The sequence below is a fragment of the Phragmites australis genome, chromosome 13, assembly GCF_958298935.1.
Source record: "Phragmites australis chromosome 13, lpPhrAust1.1, whole genome shotgun sequence".
Classification (NCBI taxonomy): domain Eukaryota; kingdom Viridiplantae; phylum Streptophyta; class Magnoliopsida; order Poales; family Poaceae; genus Phragmites; species Phragmites australis.
This window is the reverse complement of record NC_084933.1, coordinates 23499202-23515031: the sequence shown is the minus strand read 5'-3', so window position 1 is coordinate 23515031 and position 15830 is coordinate 23499202. Positions and strand designations below refer to the sequence as shown.

Below are 15830 nucleotides of genomic sequence, written 5' to 3'. Positions count from 1 at the left end.
AATAATAGTTTCATAAAATAATAGATTTAGTACTAATTTTATCACAAAATTACGGATATTTTAGTAAAATTATCGTAAAATTACATATTTAAACGATAATTTTACAAAACTACAAATTTAGCGTTAATTTTATCGTAAAACTTCAGATTTTAGACTATTCCTAGCCCTTACCATGATAACTGAGCGCTACTCGTAGTCTCGCAACAGCTAACAGCTCATGAAACATACCATCCGAGAGCCCATAAAACTACGTATATTTTGGCAAATTATCATAAATCATAAAATTACAGATGTAAGCAATAGTTTCACAAACTATAAATTTAGCGGTTTTATCATAAAACTATATATTCTATCGTGGACATGTTAACATGATAAATGAGCTCTGGTTGCAATCACATAGACTCTCGGACGGTTCGTTTCATAAGCTGTCAGTTTTTTAAAATTGTTATTTAAATATATAGTTTTTTAATAATTTCACTAAAGTATATATAGTTTTACGATAAAATTGATATTAAATTTATAATTTTATAAAACTATTATTTAAATTTATAGTTTTGCAAAGCTTACTCTTCCAGGATTTGCAGTGAGTGCGGGTGGGTCGTTGTGCAGGCCACCTCCAGGTTGCTTTCGCACTAGAACGTCTACTGGGGGGCATGCACGGTCACTCGTGGCCGAAAATGTGGAAACGTGGCCGCTTCGCCGGCACCTTTTTCATCGTTCTCCATGGCTTACTGCTCATCACAAGGTTTATACTACGGTCCCAACAGGAAATTACCAATACATCTATTATATTATTATTTATCTATTTTTCAATAACCTATTTATTGAAATAAAAGGCCTAGTTCCTTCTATTACAATGGAGTTATCATATTCGTTTTTAAAGTTACAAAACTACTATATTAATTAAAAAATTAGATCACTTATTGTTATAAACATCTAACGATATATATTAAACCAAATAGTACATATCAAATACGTCTAATAAATAGTTAAATTCGAAATTAAAATTATAGAAAATTAGCAATTCGATTTTTATACGGTTGAGAAAGCAAAATATCTAAATAAATAGTAAAAAATAAAATTAATAATAATAAGAGATTAATTTTTAATCAAATGTTATTATGACAAAAATACTATAGCGATGCTACTCACGTTATTAGCATGGGGCCATATTGCTAAATTTTTCATGTTATGCGTCAGAACTTTGCCAGGTTCATATAATAAAACTCCGTAATTTTTTTATAAATGACTAGTTTCAATCATTTGCTTCTAAATTCTAAAATATCCCCTTGAATTTTCTTGATATCCTGAAAAGGAAAAGGATGGTGAATAGACAAAAAAAAAAACCGAAATAAAGCGGCCAATCCAAAACGTGAGACGGGGAGCCGTCCTCCTCGCAGCCTCACGGCTTCACACTATCTGCAGACGGCAGACCCATCAGCGGCTGCCGCTCGCGCGCATAAAGCCCACCACCTCCACCCGCGACAGCCTCGCGGCGCAGGCAGGCAGGCAGGCAGGCGGGCGAGGAGATCTCGCGGCAAAAGCCAACGAGAGAAAAACCACAGAGCCAGTCTCCATGGCAGCCGAGGCGCCCGTGCGAGCCGCCGCCGCCGCGCCGTCCGCGCGCCGGCCGGCCGTCGTCTCCGCCGCGTCCGCCTCGCACCTCCTCCTCGGCCACCGCCCCTTCCTCGAGCCGTCCGCCTCGCGCTCCCGCTTCGCCGCCGGGCGCGCCGCGGTGGCCGGTCCCGCGGCCGGCCTCCGCCCGCGCCCGCGCAGGCCGCGCCTCTCGGTTGTCGCCATGGCCGGCAATGGTGAGCGGAGCGTTCCTTTCCCTTCGAATTTTGAAGTTCTTTCCTGGGCGCGTCGTTTGATGTAGTTCGCTAGGGAAGGCCGAAAGGGCACGCCGATGTTTTATGTATGTATTGACGCTGTTTGCGGAAATGACCAAGCGAGTATATTTATAGAGTTGCAGTAGATTGCAGTTCAGTACGGTGAATTTAGGATTGTTCATTAGTAGTTCTGCTGCTTAGCCAAAGGGAGCAGGTTAGAGCTTATGCTTTCTAACGAGCTTATCCCTACAGTGGTGCTTATTATGCTTATTAATTGGCTGTGCTTTTCCGAATAAACATATAACAAAGCAGTTTCTTGAAAATCGATAGAACTACAGAACATGGTAATTGTGAAAGCAATGCTGGAATATAACAAAGCAGTTTCTTGAACATTTGATTCTAGAGATTTCTGCGTGTGTAACTTATCATTTTGATGGGATGTAAATACTAAACCTTTTCATGCCATATACATCTGCAAGACTGACCGAATGAAGCTCTGAAAATTGCATCACACTTGGATTGCTATATTTACGTTTACTTATTGCCATGTCCACCATATTTAAATAAATATCACTTTTGTTCAGCTTGTTGGCTTGATGAATTAGATATTGACTCGCTTTTGTTGTATATCCAGATCACCAACTGCCTTTGAAGGATTATCGCAATATTGGTATTATGGCCCATATAGATGCAGGGAAGACGACAACTACAGAACGCATTCTCTATTACACTGGAAGGAACTACAAAATTGGCGAGGTTCATGAGGGAACGGCTACGATGGATTGGATGGAACAAGAACAGGAGAGAGGAATAACCATCACATCTGCAGCAACAACTGCCTTCTGGAACAAACATAGAATCAACATTATTGATACTCCTGGACATGTCGACTTCACTCTTGAGGTTGAACGTGCTCTCAGGGTGTTAGATGGTGCTATATGTCTCTTTGACAGTGTTGCTGGGGTAGAACCACAATCTGAAACTGTGTGGCGCCAGGCAGATAAATACGGGGTTCCAAGAATATGTTTTGTAAACAAAATGGATCGCCTTGGTGCCAACTTTTATAGAACTAGAGACATGATAGTTGCAAACTTGGGTGCAAAACCTTTGGTGATTCAATTGCCAATTGGTTCAGAGGTCAATTTCCAAGGAGTTATTGATCTAGTCAGAATGAATGCTATTGTATGGACAGGGGAGGAGCTGGGTGCAAAATTTGAATATCAAGACATACCTGCTGATCTCCAAGAGATGGCTCAAGACTATCGAGTTCAGATGCTGGAAACTATTATTGAATTGGATGATGAAGTTATGGAGAACTATCTTGAAGGAACTGAACCAGATGAGGAAACTGTTAAGAAATTAATCAGAAAGGGAACAATATCTGCCAGTTTTGTCCCAGTCTTATGTGGTTCAGCCTTCAAAAATAAGGGTGTCCAACCACTGCTTGATGCTGTTGTCGACTACTTGCCATCGCCACTTGATCTGCCTCCAATGAAGGGTACTGACCCAGAAGACCCAGAACTGGTCCTTGAAAGGCATCCGAGTGATGACGAACCATTTTCTGGGTTAGCTTTCAAGATCATGACTGATCCATTTGTGGGATCACTAACATTTGTTCGCATATACTCTGGGAAGCTGATTGCTGGTTCGTATGTTCTCAATGCAAATAAAGATAAGAAGGAAAGAATCGGAAGGCTTCTAGAAATGCATGCAAACAGTAAGGAAGATATAACAGTTGCCAGGACTGGTGACATAGTAGCTCTTGCTGGTCTGAAAGACACAATTACCGGTGAAACACTGTGTGACCCAGATAAACCTGTAGTGCTTGAACGTATGGAATTTCCTGATCCTGTCATTAAGGTTGCTATTGAACCAAAGACCAAGGCTGATGCTGACAAGATGGCAAATGGATTAATCAAGCTTGCTCAAGAAGATCCATCATTCCACTTCTCCAGGGACGAGGAAACCAACCAGACTGTTATTGAAGGAATGGGAGAATTACACCTTGATATCATTGTAGACAGATTAAAGAGAGAGTTCAAGGTTAGTATTCTAACGAGCTGTATTTATGCATTTCATACCCAAATATTTCACATATCGATATACAAACTTATTAATTTGGTCATCAACCATTGTTACCTAGATACCGCACTGCACCAACACCTGAAAAGCAGATCCTTTTCTCTGTTGCATTGTCCCTTTTCCTTGACTAAGATAAGCCACACAATATGATACTTAAATGTTCACTTGGGTAGTTTTTTTAACCATATGTACTTCAATAGCTGAGTTCTGCTCTTATTGTCGCTCCAAATATTATAGTGATTTTTTCTTAATTTTGTATCATTAGTCCATTAGTCCTTTTTATTATAACTTATTAAGTCATAATTTGTAGTTGCCCAAACCTAAAAAGAATTTTGTACGCATTCCCATTAGTTTCAACTCACGTGTTCAAATGATCTGGACAGGTTGAAGCAAATGTTGGAGCTCCGCAAGTCAACTACCGTGAAAGTATTTCCAAAGTTGCAGAAGTACAATACGTCCACAAAAAGCAGTCTGGTGGATCTGGGCAGTTTGCCGACATTATTGTGCGTTTTGAACCTTTGGAGGCTGGAGGTGGGTATGAATTCAAGAGTGAAATAAAGGGAGGGGCAGTGCCAAAAGAATATGTCCCAGGGGTGATGAAGGGATTGGAAGAAAGCTTACCCAATGGTGTCCTTGCCGGTTTCCCGGTTGTGGACTTCCGAGCAGTGCTGGTTGATGGTTCATACCATGATGTTGACTCAAGTGTTCTAGCATTCCAAATCGCGGCTAGAGGCGCCTTCCGTGAAGGAATGAGGAAAGCTGGTCCGAGACTTCTGGAACCAATAATGAGAGTTGAAGTGATAACCCCTGAAGATCATTTGGGCGATGTTATTGGTGATTTGAACTCTAGAAGAGGACAAGTTAACAGCTTCGGGGATAAGCCAGGTGGACTGAAGGTATGAAATAATACATCCTCTCCTTCTATAGCATTGTACTTAAAATAAGTATCTAATTGAAGCATGTTGTAGCAAATAATTGGAGCTGCCCGTATACAGAAAGCCTCCTAGACTTCAAACTTTTAGCTGATATGTTGAATATCTAGTTGAATGTATGTAATTTGAGTGACTAACTTTAGCTATCTATACACAAAAGACTTCCTATACAACAGCCCCTAGCTGATGAGTTATATGTTCATACCTTTTCTATGTTTAAACCTCAGAGGTGGTAGCTTTCAAGTAGCCCACCAAAAAAGCCCACTGCACTTCCGTCCATTTTATGCTATAGCCAAGCATATGACATTCATCAGTCCTTTTTTTCCTTAGTTGTTTCTCCAACAAGAAGAGAGCAAGAAATAGCCTACGTTATCAATATTCTATTTTTTTTACGGTATGTCTTCTATTTGAATGTGACCTGGAACATTTAGCTCACAATGCTATTGAACGCAGGTGGTCGATGCTTTTGTGCCACTTGCCGAGATGTTCCAGTACGTCAGCACCCTCCGGGGTATGACCAAAGGGCGCGCGTCCTACACGATGCAGCTCGCCAAGTTCGACGTTGTCCCACAGCACATTCAGAACCAGCTCTCCACGGCAAAAGCAGAGGAAGCTGCTGCTTAATTTTTTCAGTTCTCGTAGATATATCTATACGGCGACGGCAGAGCAGGTGGATAGGAGGACGTCAAGGTGAATATAGCGTTGTAGTGTCGGAACCCGCCAGGGGCATTGTTTGCCATTGATTTTGGACCTGATAATGGCCTTGTCGAGTTTTCACAACGAGAAAAACAGTAATATAAGTTTTGCTTCCTTGATCCAGTTGAGAATTTGGAGAATTTGCACCAATTTCTCCCCTCTTGTTGTTGGGTCATCTTTTTGCTTGTAGGCTGTAGCACTTACATCCTCTGCAAGACCCTGTGCCAGTGTGTGCCTGTCTGTCTGTCAGCTCCATAGCCCGTATGCTGTCTCTGACTTGCTGCTGGCGGCCTGGCGCTGTAAAAACTCGTGCATACTGCATACTAGCGTTGTCGGACATGGTTAGAAATGCTGGTTACCTGGGACATGGTCATGAATCCTGGTGATTGCCGGACTCTAGCGGCGGTGGGTTAGGAACTTACACTGTCGCAGCCCGATGCAAGCGCAAATCTTAGCACCAGATCTTGACTCCGCCGCTCCCGCGCTGAGGACAAAAAGCGCTTACTCGCCGCGCTCGTGGGGCATGCAGGGATGAGATGGGGTCTCGTCATTCGACACATCGGGTAGAACGGCTTGCCCGCTGGCTGCCTCATTTGAGGAGGAAGCGCGCGAGTACAGTCACAACCTACGCGCCGCGCATTGTTCCACACGAATGCGCTTCCATCGACGATCGGGCAGCATTTGACAACCGAAATGCGGAGGTCAGCGATTTCACAAAATTCAGTTAGAATTCAGTCGAATTCATAAACCGGTTTGACCGTGGTAAAAAGTGGCCGAATCAACTAAGTGAAAACCAACCACATTTTTCGTATGGACCGCATTTCAACTGAATTAGTCGAAAACCGTTTGAATTTCTCAATTTAGCGAGAGCATTTGTTGAATTTCAATAAAGTTCAAGAAAAACAAAAAAATTAGAAAAAATAGAAACAAATATGGCACACCATATTCTATATTTTGTTTAATCTCTTCCATCTACTCCACGCATATATCATACATAAATTATCATTTTATTGTAAATCTTTTTCTATTTGACGAATGTCAAAATTCTATTTCTATTTTGTATGATTTGGTATGTGTGGTTTGGAATCATTTTGCTAATACAAAAATTATGAATCCAATTTCTATGTAAAAAAGAAAGAAATACGCACCCCATCTAGCTAGGCCGAAACAGTCCGTTTGCATTGTGCATTTTCAGCCTTTTAAATTTTTTCGTCTTCTTTCATTTCGTCAATATTTGAGTGATGCAAATGACATTTTTTAAAAAATTTTCATAGATAATCTTAGAATTGTCTCTAGTATTTTATGAAAAAAATTATTTTCTGATTTTTTATTTTTTAGATTCAATTTGAATTTTTAAATTCAAATACGAATTTTGGTCACATTACAAAACCGGACCACACCGAATTAACCAAATTACATAATTTTCAACCGGTTTTTATTGAATTTGCGAACCCTAGGACCGGTAGGTAGAGCAGGAGCACCACCAGATAGGCGGCGGTGTCCGGGCGCATGGTGGGCGCAACCGCGACACAATCTATGGTGCGCCGAGTGGAATCACGGGGCTACGTGCCGGGCAGCAATGCGAAGGGCAGAGCCCGCATGGAGGTGGTCAGGTGGGTCAACGTGGCTTTGCCAGGAATGGAGAAAGGAGCGGTGGCGCTCGAGTGATAAGCAGGGGACGCTGCGTCTTTTACGCCATTACGGCCAACAGCGCAAAGAATATTCCAACGCGCCAAACTAAACCAGAAACTGCTCGAGTGCAAGAGGGAGACCCTTCCCAGTGATCCCTCCAAAGACGACACTAATGCGAACCATGTCGTATGGGTAAACCACATGCGAGTATGTGACTGACCATTTTAACAGCTACGAAGAACAGTGTTCACGCATGTGACTGGCCATTTTAACAGCTACGAAGAACTGTGCTCACGCAAACCCGGTTCAATGCTAAGGAGATATCATGATCGGAAGTTCACAGCAATTTCTACACGGGTTTCAGTGCACAGCGATCGACATTCCGGCCCTTCCCCCTTGTCTACCTCATCTGGACAATCCCTGAGCTAACGAGCTTCTGGATCTTTTGCATCACTCCGGGGTTCTTCAGGTGCGCCTGGGCAGCCTTTGGGTTCTCCTGAAGATCGGTCAACACCTGCACAGCTCGCTCAGCATTATCAGATCCTCGCCCAAGCTTAGTAGAATGATCACGAACCTAAATCTCAACTCAAATGCAGACTCTGACGTTACCTGCTGCATGATCGGGTCTTTCAGGATGTTCTGGATTTCAGGGTCCTGCATAGCTTTGCTCTGCAGAAAGCCAGAAAAGGGTAATCATTAAGCATTGTATGCTTGCAAACATAGTGGATGGTCCGAAAGGAGTGCTCAACCGTAAGCAAACCGAACTTTTCAGATGTATAATCAACAATTACCTGTCTCTCTTTTAATTCCTCCTGGCTAAGTTCGCCTCTGTTCGCCTTGTTGATCTGTTGCATACACCTGAAAGAAAAATAAGAGCAACAGTTAAAATTTTCACCTAATGCAAACCAATGTGCGAAGGCAGGGAGTGATCTACTGCATTAGCGTCATTACCTCCTCACACCATCAAGCAACTCCTGGTTATTCGGATCAAGCTTTAGGCCTGCCTGATAAGTTTCCAGTGCTTTGTCATATTCTTTCATGAAGAATTGGATTGCACCTTTCCTAGTGTAACCCTTGGAGAATGTAGGATCGAGCTCAATGCACTTCTCAGCATCTTTGAGTCCTTCAGGCATGGCCCCCAGCTTGGTGTAACAGGCAGCCCTGTTGCTGTATACCTGAAATACAAGACAAGACAATCAACACATCACACTTAGAAGGCAGGAAGCGAATCTGAAGTTGTACTAGAGCTACTCAAAACCTAAAGAATCAATTGTAGATGCATTCAAATGCTATATGTGGAGTTCAAGATGTTAGACCAATTCACATCTCAAACCCAGATGACTTAAGGATACACAGCAATATACGTGAACAACAAACTCAATAAAAGAATAGTGTAAGAAAATGAGAAAAAAGAATATAAGAAATTACCCTTGGATCCTTTGGGTTTCGCCTGAGAGCTTCAGTGTAATGCTTCACTGCTTCTGGGTATTTCTGCTGCTTAAAGAACTCATTACCTGCGCCGGGATAACAAGAGTTATGTTTCATTATCAACACGACCTGCGGCTCTTTACACGAAACACACTGCAGGCAACAAAGTGCACACATCATCAGTGAACAAGTGATAACAACAGAATGCCCATAGAATACCTTTCTCTCGCTCCTCATCAGCAAGTTTTGGATCATAATACTCTTGTTGCTCCAGTTCCTTCTTTGCTCTTTCAGCATCATTTAGTTTTTTCAGGGTATCTGGGTTCCGGTGCTCAGTTAATGCCTTCTGGAAAGTCTCAATGGCAACATCATAGTCTTTAGATGACTTAGCAAGTTTGGCAAGCGCAGTTCCTTTTCTGGTCAGTGCCCTCGAGATCATCTTGAAATCAGCATGTAGTTCCCTTCCCCTCTCAACAGCCTTATCACAATCCTTAATACACTCATCATACTGGAAATCAAAGAAAACATATTAGTTTTTCAAGGCTGCCAGAGTCCCAAAATGTCAAAAGAAAATGCGATAAAACTAAATTTTAAAATAAATTCAAGGATCGAGAAAATCATGGCCAAGATACCACTGATCTGTAACACTGGCCCGAAAACAGGATATGTCTCAGATTATTTTTTTGAACTACAGGAACTTCTACTGTTCGGAGTACCATTATACCAATGACAGCAAATCTAGCAACGATAGTTTCTACGAATTCCTTATAATTCTGCCCCTCCTGTGTGACCTATCTAATTAAGATTCATTAGTAAGCCAAGTTCATTCCATGTCTTGCTGTAAGGAATAAGTTATAGCGTTGCCTACCAGTAAAGGATATACGCCAGTGATAGGAGTGAATCCATACACAAGTGAATTAACATACAAGAATCACTTTGACAATAACATCACTCCAGCCTGAGCCTACTCATCAAACTTCCAGTGGCCCCTCTATCAGGAATTCAGGACTTGGGAACACTCATCATCACGGTCATCAACTCTTATGGAAAAACTTTCTTAAACAACGCAACTCGAGTTCTCGACCAATGCAAGTACACCTGGCATATCCTTGGCCTCTATGGCTCCATAATCCCAATGGGTTGACCAATATTTAGCCAAGTTCATATCTAAAATTGTTTGTACTTATGCGGTAACAGTCTAACTAGCTAATCACATTAGCAAATTTCACAGATACCTATCCAAATTCGCAAGTTTCTGAACCTAAACAAAAAAAAAAAAACTACAAGCAAACAGCTTCAAAATTAGTAGTACCGAAAGGCCTCACCTTTCCCATCTCAAGGTATACAGCAGCACGATTGGTGATGTAGGAGATGTCCTCGTCGTCGAGCTCCATGGCTTTTGTGTAGTGCTGGATCGCGGTCTCAAAATCCTTCTTTTTGTAAGCGGCATTCCCCGCTTCCTTCTCCTTTTGCGCCGCCGCCTTCCTCTCCTTCCGCCCCTTCTCCTCCTCGGTCACATCCATCGGCTCGGGCTCCGGCTCCGGCTCCCTTGCCTTCGCCTCCGGCTGCTGCTTGGGCGGCGGCGAGGTCGATTGCGTTGCCGCCGGCTCTGACGCCCCATTGTTTTGGCTTTGGAGCTTGATGTTCAGCATGAGGCTGAGCACCTGCACCATGCGTTGATCAGAGAGGTAGTTGTTCAGGCTGCTGGGGTTCCGCTGCACGTCGCGCAGCATCTGCACGAAGTCCGGCTGGTCGAGGTAGCCGCGCGTGGTGGGGTCGGCGGCGATCTTGCTCCACAGCTCAGGGCCCTGGAACACCTTGCCGATAGCGTCGGCGCCGGAGGCCGGGCGGCGCGGTGTGGCCGCGTGGCGCGCCTGGGCGAGGCCGGACCTGAGGGCCTCGTTGGAGGGCTCGAGGGTGAGCCCCTTCTCGTACGCCGCGATGGCTTTCGCGGAGTCGCCGAGGCCGAGATGCGCGGCGCCGAGGCGGGAGTAGCCCTTGGCCCAGTCAGGCTTGAGCGCGACGGTCCTCTCGGCGTCGGCGAGCGCCTCCGAGTAGCGGTGGAGCGACGCGTACGCCGCCGAGCGGTTGGAGTAGAGGACGTGGTTGTCGGGTGCGAGTGCGATGGCGTCCGTGAAGTGCTGGGCCGCCTCCTCGAAGCGGCCGGCCGCGAAAGCCGCGTTGCCCTTCGCCTTCGCCTCGTCGGCCATCGCGGCGGCGGCTGGTGCTGGTGCTGATTGGCGAGCGATCGGGAAGCGGAAGGATCAAGATCGTTCGATTCGGATCGGTTGGCGTGTGTGCTTAGGACCTTTTGGTGAATCGTCGTGGGGGATCCTCGTCCGGCGATTATAAGAGGGGAGAGAAGGTGGAGGTTCTAGTGCCGTCCGGTCTCAACGGTTCTGGAAGGTTCCTGAGGGTGGCAGAAAGAATACTGGAAGGTGCCAGTCGCGAGAGGTGATATCCTGTGTTCGGAAATTTAGCCCCGAAGCCATGGACTCATCTACGGAGACTATACATGCAAAATCACATATCATACTAGACGCAATGTTGGTTAATGAAGTTTAGTAAAAGCCTATTTTTTATAACATGATTATAGACGTTTTTCTCTAGTGGTAACACCGACTGCTTTGGAGTCTCCCTGCCACCCCTACGAGCTTATCATTATGTTTATAACAACCCTTCTCTCATATTTATGAGTAAGCTAAATTATAAAATCTAACTCTAATTTTATGCATACAGCTAATTATAACTTCAAATCCAATACATAATATACCTTGTATAACATTCGACATATATTCAATATATGGACTATATATATGAGAGGAGACACCCTATGTAATCTTAATTATTCATTAGAATAAAGCAGAGAAGTCTCCACTATATATTATGTCTTTGTTCTTGTTCTATTTGAGATTATTTGGCTGTATTGGAGAGTCAGGGGAGGTCCTAACCGCCAATAATGTTATTAAACATGTTATCAGCACGCTCTACTCATCATCGATGTCGACTATGTCGCATACACTCTCGTTGACGACCTCACCGACATCTACACATTGTTGGCGGGATCAGATCACCTACCTGCTTCCGATCTACACGACATCGAGCTACTTCATGTGTTACACGATCTACCAGTATCACGTCCTACGATATGATCTATCATCGCGTCTCACAAATTGTTGGGTCCCTACTATCGAGCTAAGTTTTTCCCTAATTATTCGGTACACATGGTACATACATAAAAAATATACGAACAGTATGGACTCACAATGATATTTCTTGAATTGTCACTAAATAGCCCCTGTTTTATGACATTTTCAAATTTCGTCATGACTATTTTTGTTATAGGTGTTCGAATTTTTTTAGGGAAAAATACGAAAACCCTCCCAAAAGTCAGTGTGTTTTTGAGATTCCCACCCATAAGCTGTTTTGTTGCAAAGAGCCACCCAAAAATTCATCCCGATCTCAAATGCACCCCTGCGTGCACGCGTGGCCTATTTCCGCCGACGTGGACGCAGGGCTCGCCATGCCAGCACAGTTGGGCTCGGTCCAGCGTGGCCGACGTGGTTAAGTCGCACCCCATCGCATGCCTGACCCTCGAGCCAGTTTGAGGCGGGAGGAGGGACGAAGAGGCGGGAGCGGGACGGCCGTCGTAGGGCGGGAGAGCTGAGGCGATCCCCCCGATCGTGCTCCATTCGTTCATCCCTGCGGCTCAAAAGAGCTCGATTCCGGCTATCTGTTCTGGGTGGTGCGCCGGGCTCAAGGCAGACCGGCCCGTGCTCATCAACCGGTTGAAAATTTTTCTGTAAAGCAACGTGTTTTCTTTTGGATAAGGTGTATTCATCATGTTGCGGCATTTCGTTCTTTGCAGATGGAGAAATCCGGAGTGATCACTGTTAAGGTTTTCAATGGTGGTTCATTTGGTGGAAGTATATCTGATTTTGACAAGGATTATATGAGCTATTTTGAGCTGCGCGATCGGTTGAAGGAGTTTGGGCTGAAAGACGGTGACAGTTTGTATTACCTGAAGCCCGGTTATTGTGCACCGAATGATCTTGTGCTTATAATGGATGACAGCCAATGCAATTTGCTGTTGGCTGAACATGAAGGGAAAAACAGTTGCATTCTCCATATTGTTCCAGACCCTGCTAGGCTTATACTGGATGAACCAGTTCTTAGTCCTTGGAGGCCAGAAGCTGGTAGAGGCAGTTCTACTGATGATGATGACAGTGTAGAGGATGAGACATTCAAGCTTACCGGAATGGATGAAAATGATGATTCCTCCTCTGATGTTGAGCTTGTTCCTGAACATGAGATAGAAAATAAGGCAGTGGATACTGGTGATTATGTATTTGATGGTGATGTTGGGGATGATGACTTGTACTCTCTGAAGAAACAACACACTGGACCTGAACAAGCTGGCAGCCAAAGGAAAGATAAAGGCAAGGTCAGTGCAAGGTTAATTAGAAGGGAAAGGAGTCAAGCAAAGAAGAATGCAACTGCTTCTAGTGTTGTGATATATCTTTCTGATGAACCAGATGATGGAAACCACACCGCAGATGAGGCATATGAAACTCCAGTATTTGTGCATAGGTCAAGGGGGTTAGAGGATAAATGGTTTGATGAGAGAACAATGAGACATCCAGTGCTGGAATTGGGAATGTTGTTTACTGATGTGAGTCAGTTCAGGGAAGCAATGAAGAACCTGATCATTAGAGAAGGGAGGAAAGTTCAAAGGAAGAAGAATGACCCAAAAAAGGTTTCTACTAAGTGTTTGGGAGAAGGTTGTACATGGTACATGTATGGAGCAGTGATCCCTGGTGAGAAGACATTCAAGTTAAGGAAGTTTGAGAAGGAGCATACATGTGGAAGGTCTCATGATGTGAAGCAAATGGATGCAAAGTGGATTGCACAGGAGTATGCTGATGATTTTAGGAGTGACAGAGATTGGAAAGCTAAACATCTGAAGGACTCTGTGCTAAGGGACACACGTATTGAAATTTCCAAGTACAAGGCTTACAGGGCTAAGAGGGATGCAGTGAACATGGTACTTGGAGACAGTGTTGAACAGTTCAAGAGGATCCAGGACTATGCTCACACACTCTTGCATGTAAATCCAGGCAGCAAGGTAGTAATTAAGTGTGATGTACCTGATGATCCAGCTACCAACCCAATGTTTGAGAGGATGTTCATATCATTCAAGGCTCAGATAGATGGATTCAAAGCTGGCTGTAGACCTTTCATTGGTGTCGATGGAACACATGTTAAGTTACCCAATGGAGCTCAAATCCTTGCAGCAACTGGTAGAGATGCCAATAACAACATGTATCCACTTGCATTTGCATTGGCTGAATCTGAAAACAACAATTCCTGGGAATGGTTCCTTCAGTACTTGAAGGAATGCATTGGAGATGGCCATGAGCATGGTGGCTGGGTTTTCATGAGTGACAGGCAGAAGGTACTAATTCATGCTTGATCTTAGCATTGTATTTGTTTTTGTATATACTTGATTTTTTTTCTCTTACAATGCACTGCTTCGCTATTTGTTAGGGAATCTTGGCTGCTATCCCCGATGTTTTTCCTACAGCTGAGCACAGGTTCTGTCTTAGGCATTTGCATGCCAACTTTGTGTCTGCTGGATATAGAGGGGACGAGCTGAAAAAGTTGATGGAAGCTGCTGCTTATGCTTACAGGCAGTATGATTTTGATGTAGCAATGGAGAAGATAAAAGCAGTTAATTTTGAAGCATGGAACTGGCTTAGGCAAGTCCCACCTGAACATTGGAGTAGGCACAAGTTCAGTTCTAGGGGGAAAACAGATTTGGTGGTAAACAATATTAGTGAGACCTACAACTCGTCTATATTAGAAGCTAGAGATGAGCATGTGGTCACAATGGTTGAGCACATGAGATCTAAAGTTATGGAGAGTTATGCCACTAAGGAGGAAGGTGCTCAAAAGGACAGCTGGTTAGTTGCTCCAAATTATCAGAAGAGATTGGAATTAGAGAAGGAGATTGCCAGCTTTTGTAGGCCAATTTGTGCTGGTAGGGGCATATGGCAGGTGTCAATGGCTGAATTCACATTCACAGTAGACCTGAACAGAAGGACATGTGGATGCAGGAAGTGGGATGTGACTGGTATACCATGTTGCCATGCAGTGTCTGCCATACAGAAATTTAGTCATAGGCCTGAGGATTTTGTGGATGATTTTTTCAGGAAAGAGAAGTATTTGCTTGCATATGCAGGACAGATTATGCCAGTCCCAGATAAGACACAGTGGGTCAAGACTCCATTCCCAGATGTTGATCCTCCTAGATTCACTGTGCAACCAGGCAGACCCAAGAAGAAAAGAAGAAAGGCTGCAGGTGAGCCACATGTGCCAAAAAGAGCTTCGAAGAAGAAATTAATAAGATGTAGCCGCTGCAAGACTTTTGGCCACAACATTATAGGCTGTAAAATGAGGAAGAGTGCTGATAACAGGGTCAGTACATAACTGGTCATGTATTTTTTGCCACTTATTTTTACACCCTGTAAGGACCAAAAATATTATGTCTATTTTTTTGTAGGGAGGAATTATTGCAGCTACAGCACCACAACAGAAGAGGGGGCGAAAGCCCAATAGTGTAGTTGTTTTGAGCTCACAGCAGACAAGTCAGGGAAGTATTTCAGGAAGGGATCAAGTCATCTCCACCTCTCAACCAGGGAACTTGGGCTCCAGTGGACCTGTAGTTCAGGTCTGTTCCCAGCCTACACCAGTACCAATGAATAATTGGTATGGAATTGGAGTCTTCCACCAAGTCGAAGGAGGCCCAACACTTGATCAAATTAGTGCTTCAAGGTCTAGGTTGCTTAGCAAGAAGATAAAATAGTGGCATCATTAAGTCTACAAAACTCATCCTTTTCGTTTGTGCCCGCTGGCCTTCTTTTGGTCTATGTCCGGTAATATATGCTTGCACCAGGATGGATATGTCTGTGCATGAATCCGTACCGAACATGTTTTTTTGGTTCATGTGACCACCGCAGGACCACGTCAGCCATGCTGGACCGAGCCCAACTGTGCTGACATGGCGAACCCCGTGTACACGTCCGCGGAAATGGGCCACGCGTGCACGCAGGGGTGCATTTGAGACCGGAATGAATTTTTGGGTGGCTCTTTGCAACAAAATAGCTTATGGGGGGGAATCTCAAAAACACACTGACTTTTGGGGGGGGTTACATTTTTCCCTTTCATGAGA

At 44.0% G+C, this 15830-nt stretch overlaps 2 protein-coding genes across 2 annotated transcripts; one reads left to right on the top strand and one right to left on the bottom strand.

Annotated features, from left to right (window-relative positions):
• Window positions 1-1456: 1456 nt before the first annotated feature.
• LOC133889825 (elongation factor G-2, chloroplastic-like) lies at window positions 1457-5658 on the top strand. The gene is made up of 4 exons (XM_062330302.1): window positions 1457-1811; window positions 2464-3872; window positions 4295-4807; window positions 5297-5658. The coding sequence occupies exons 1-4, from the start codon at window positions 1577-1579 to the stop codon at window positions 5465-5467; spliced, it is 2328 nt and encodes a 775-aa protein (XP_062186286.1). The 5' UTR covers window positions 1457-1576; the 3' UTR covers window positions 5468-5658.
• A 1702-nt stretch (window positions 5659-7360) lies between these two features.
• LOC133888859 (hsp70-Hsp90 organizing protein-like) lies at window positions 7361-10953 on the bottom strand. The gene is made up of 7 exons (XM_062329233.1): window positions 9925-10953; window positions 8819-9107; window positions 8600-8685; window positions 8123-8346; window positions 7963-8029; window positions 7781-7840; window positions 7361-7685 (listed from the first exon to the last, which is right to left on the bottom strand). The coding sequence occupies exons 1-7, from the start codon at window positions 10807-10809 to the stop codon at window positions 7572-7574; spliced, it is 1725 nt and encodes a 574-aa protein (XP_062185217.1). The 5' UTR covers window positions 10810-10953; the 3' UTR covers window positions 7361-7571.
• Window positions 10954-15830: the final 4877 nt, after the last annotated feature.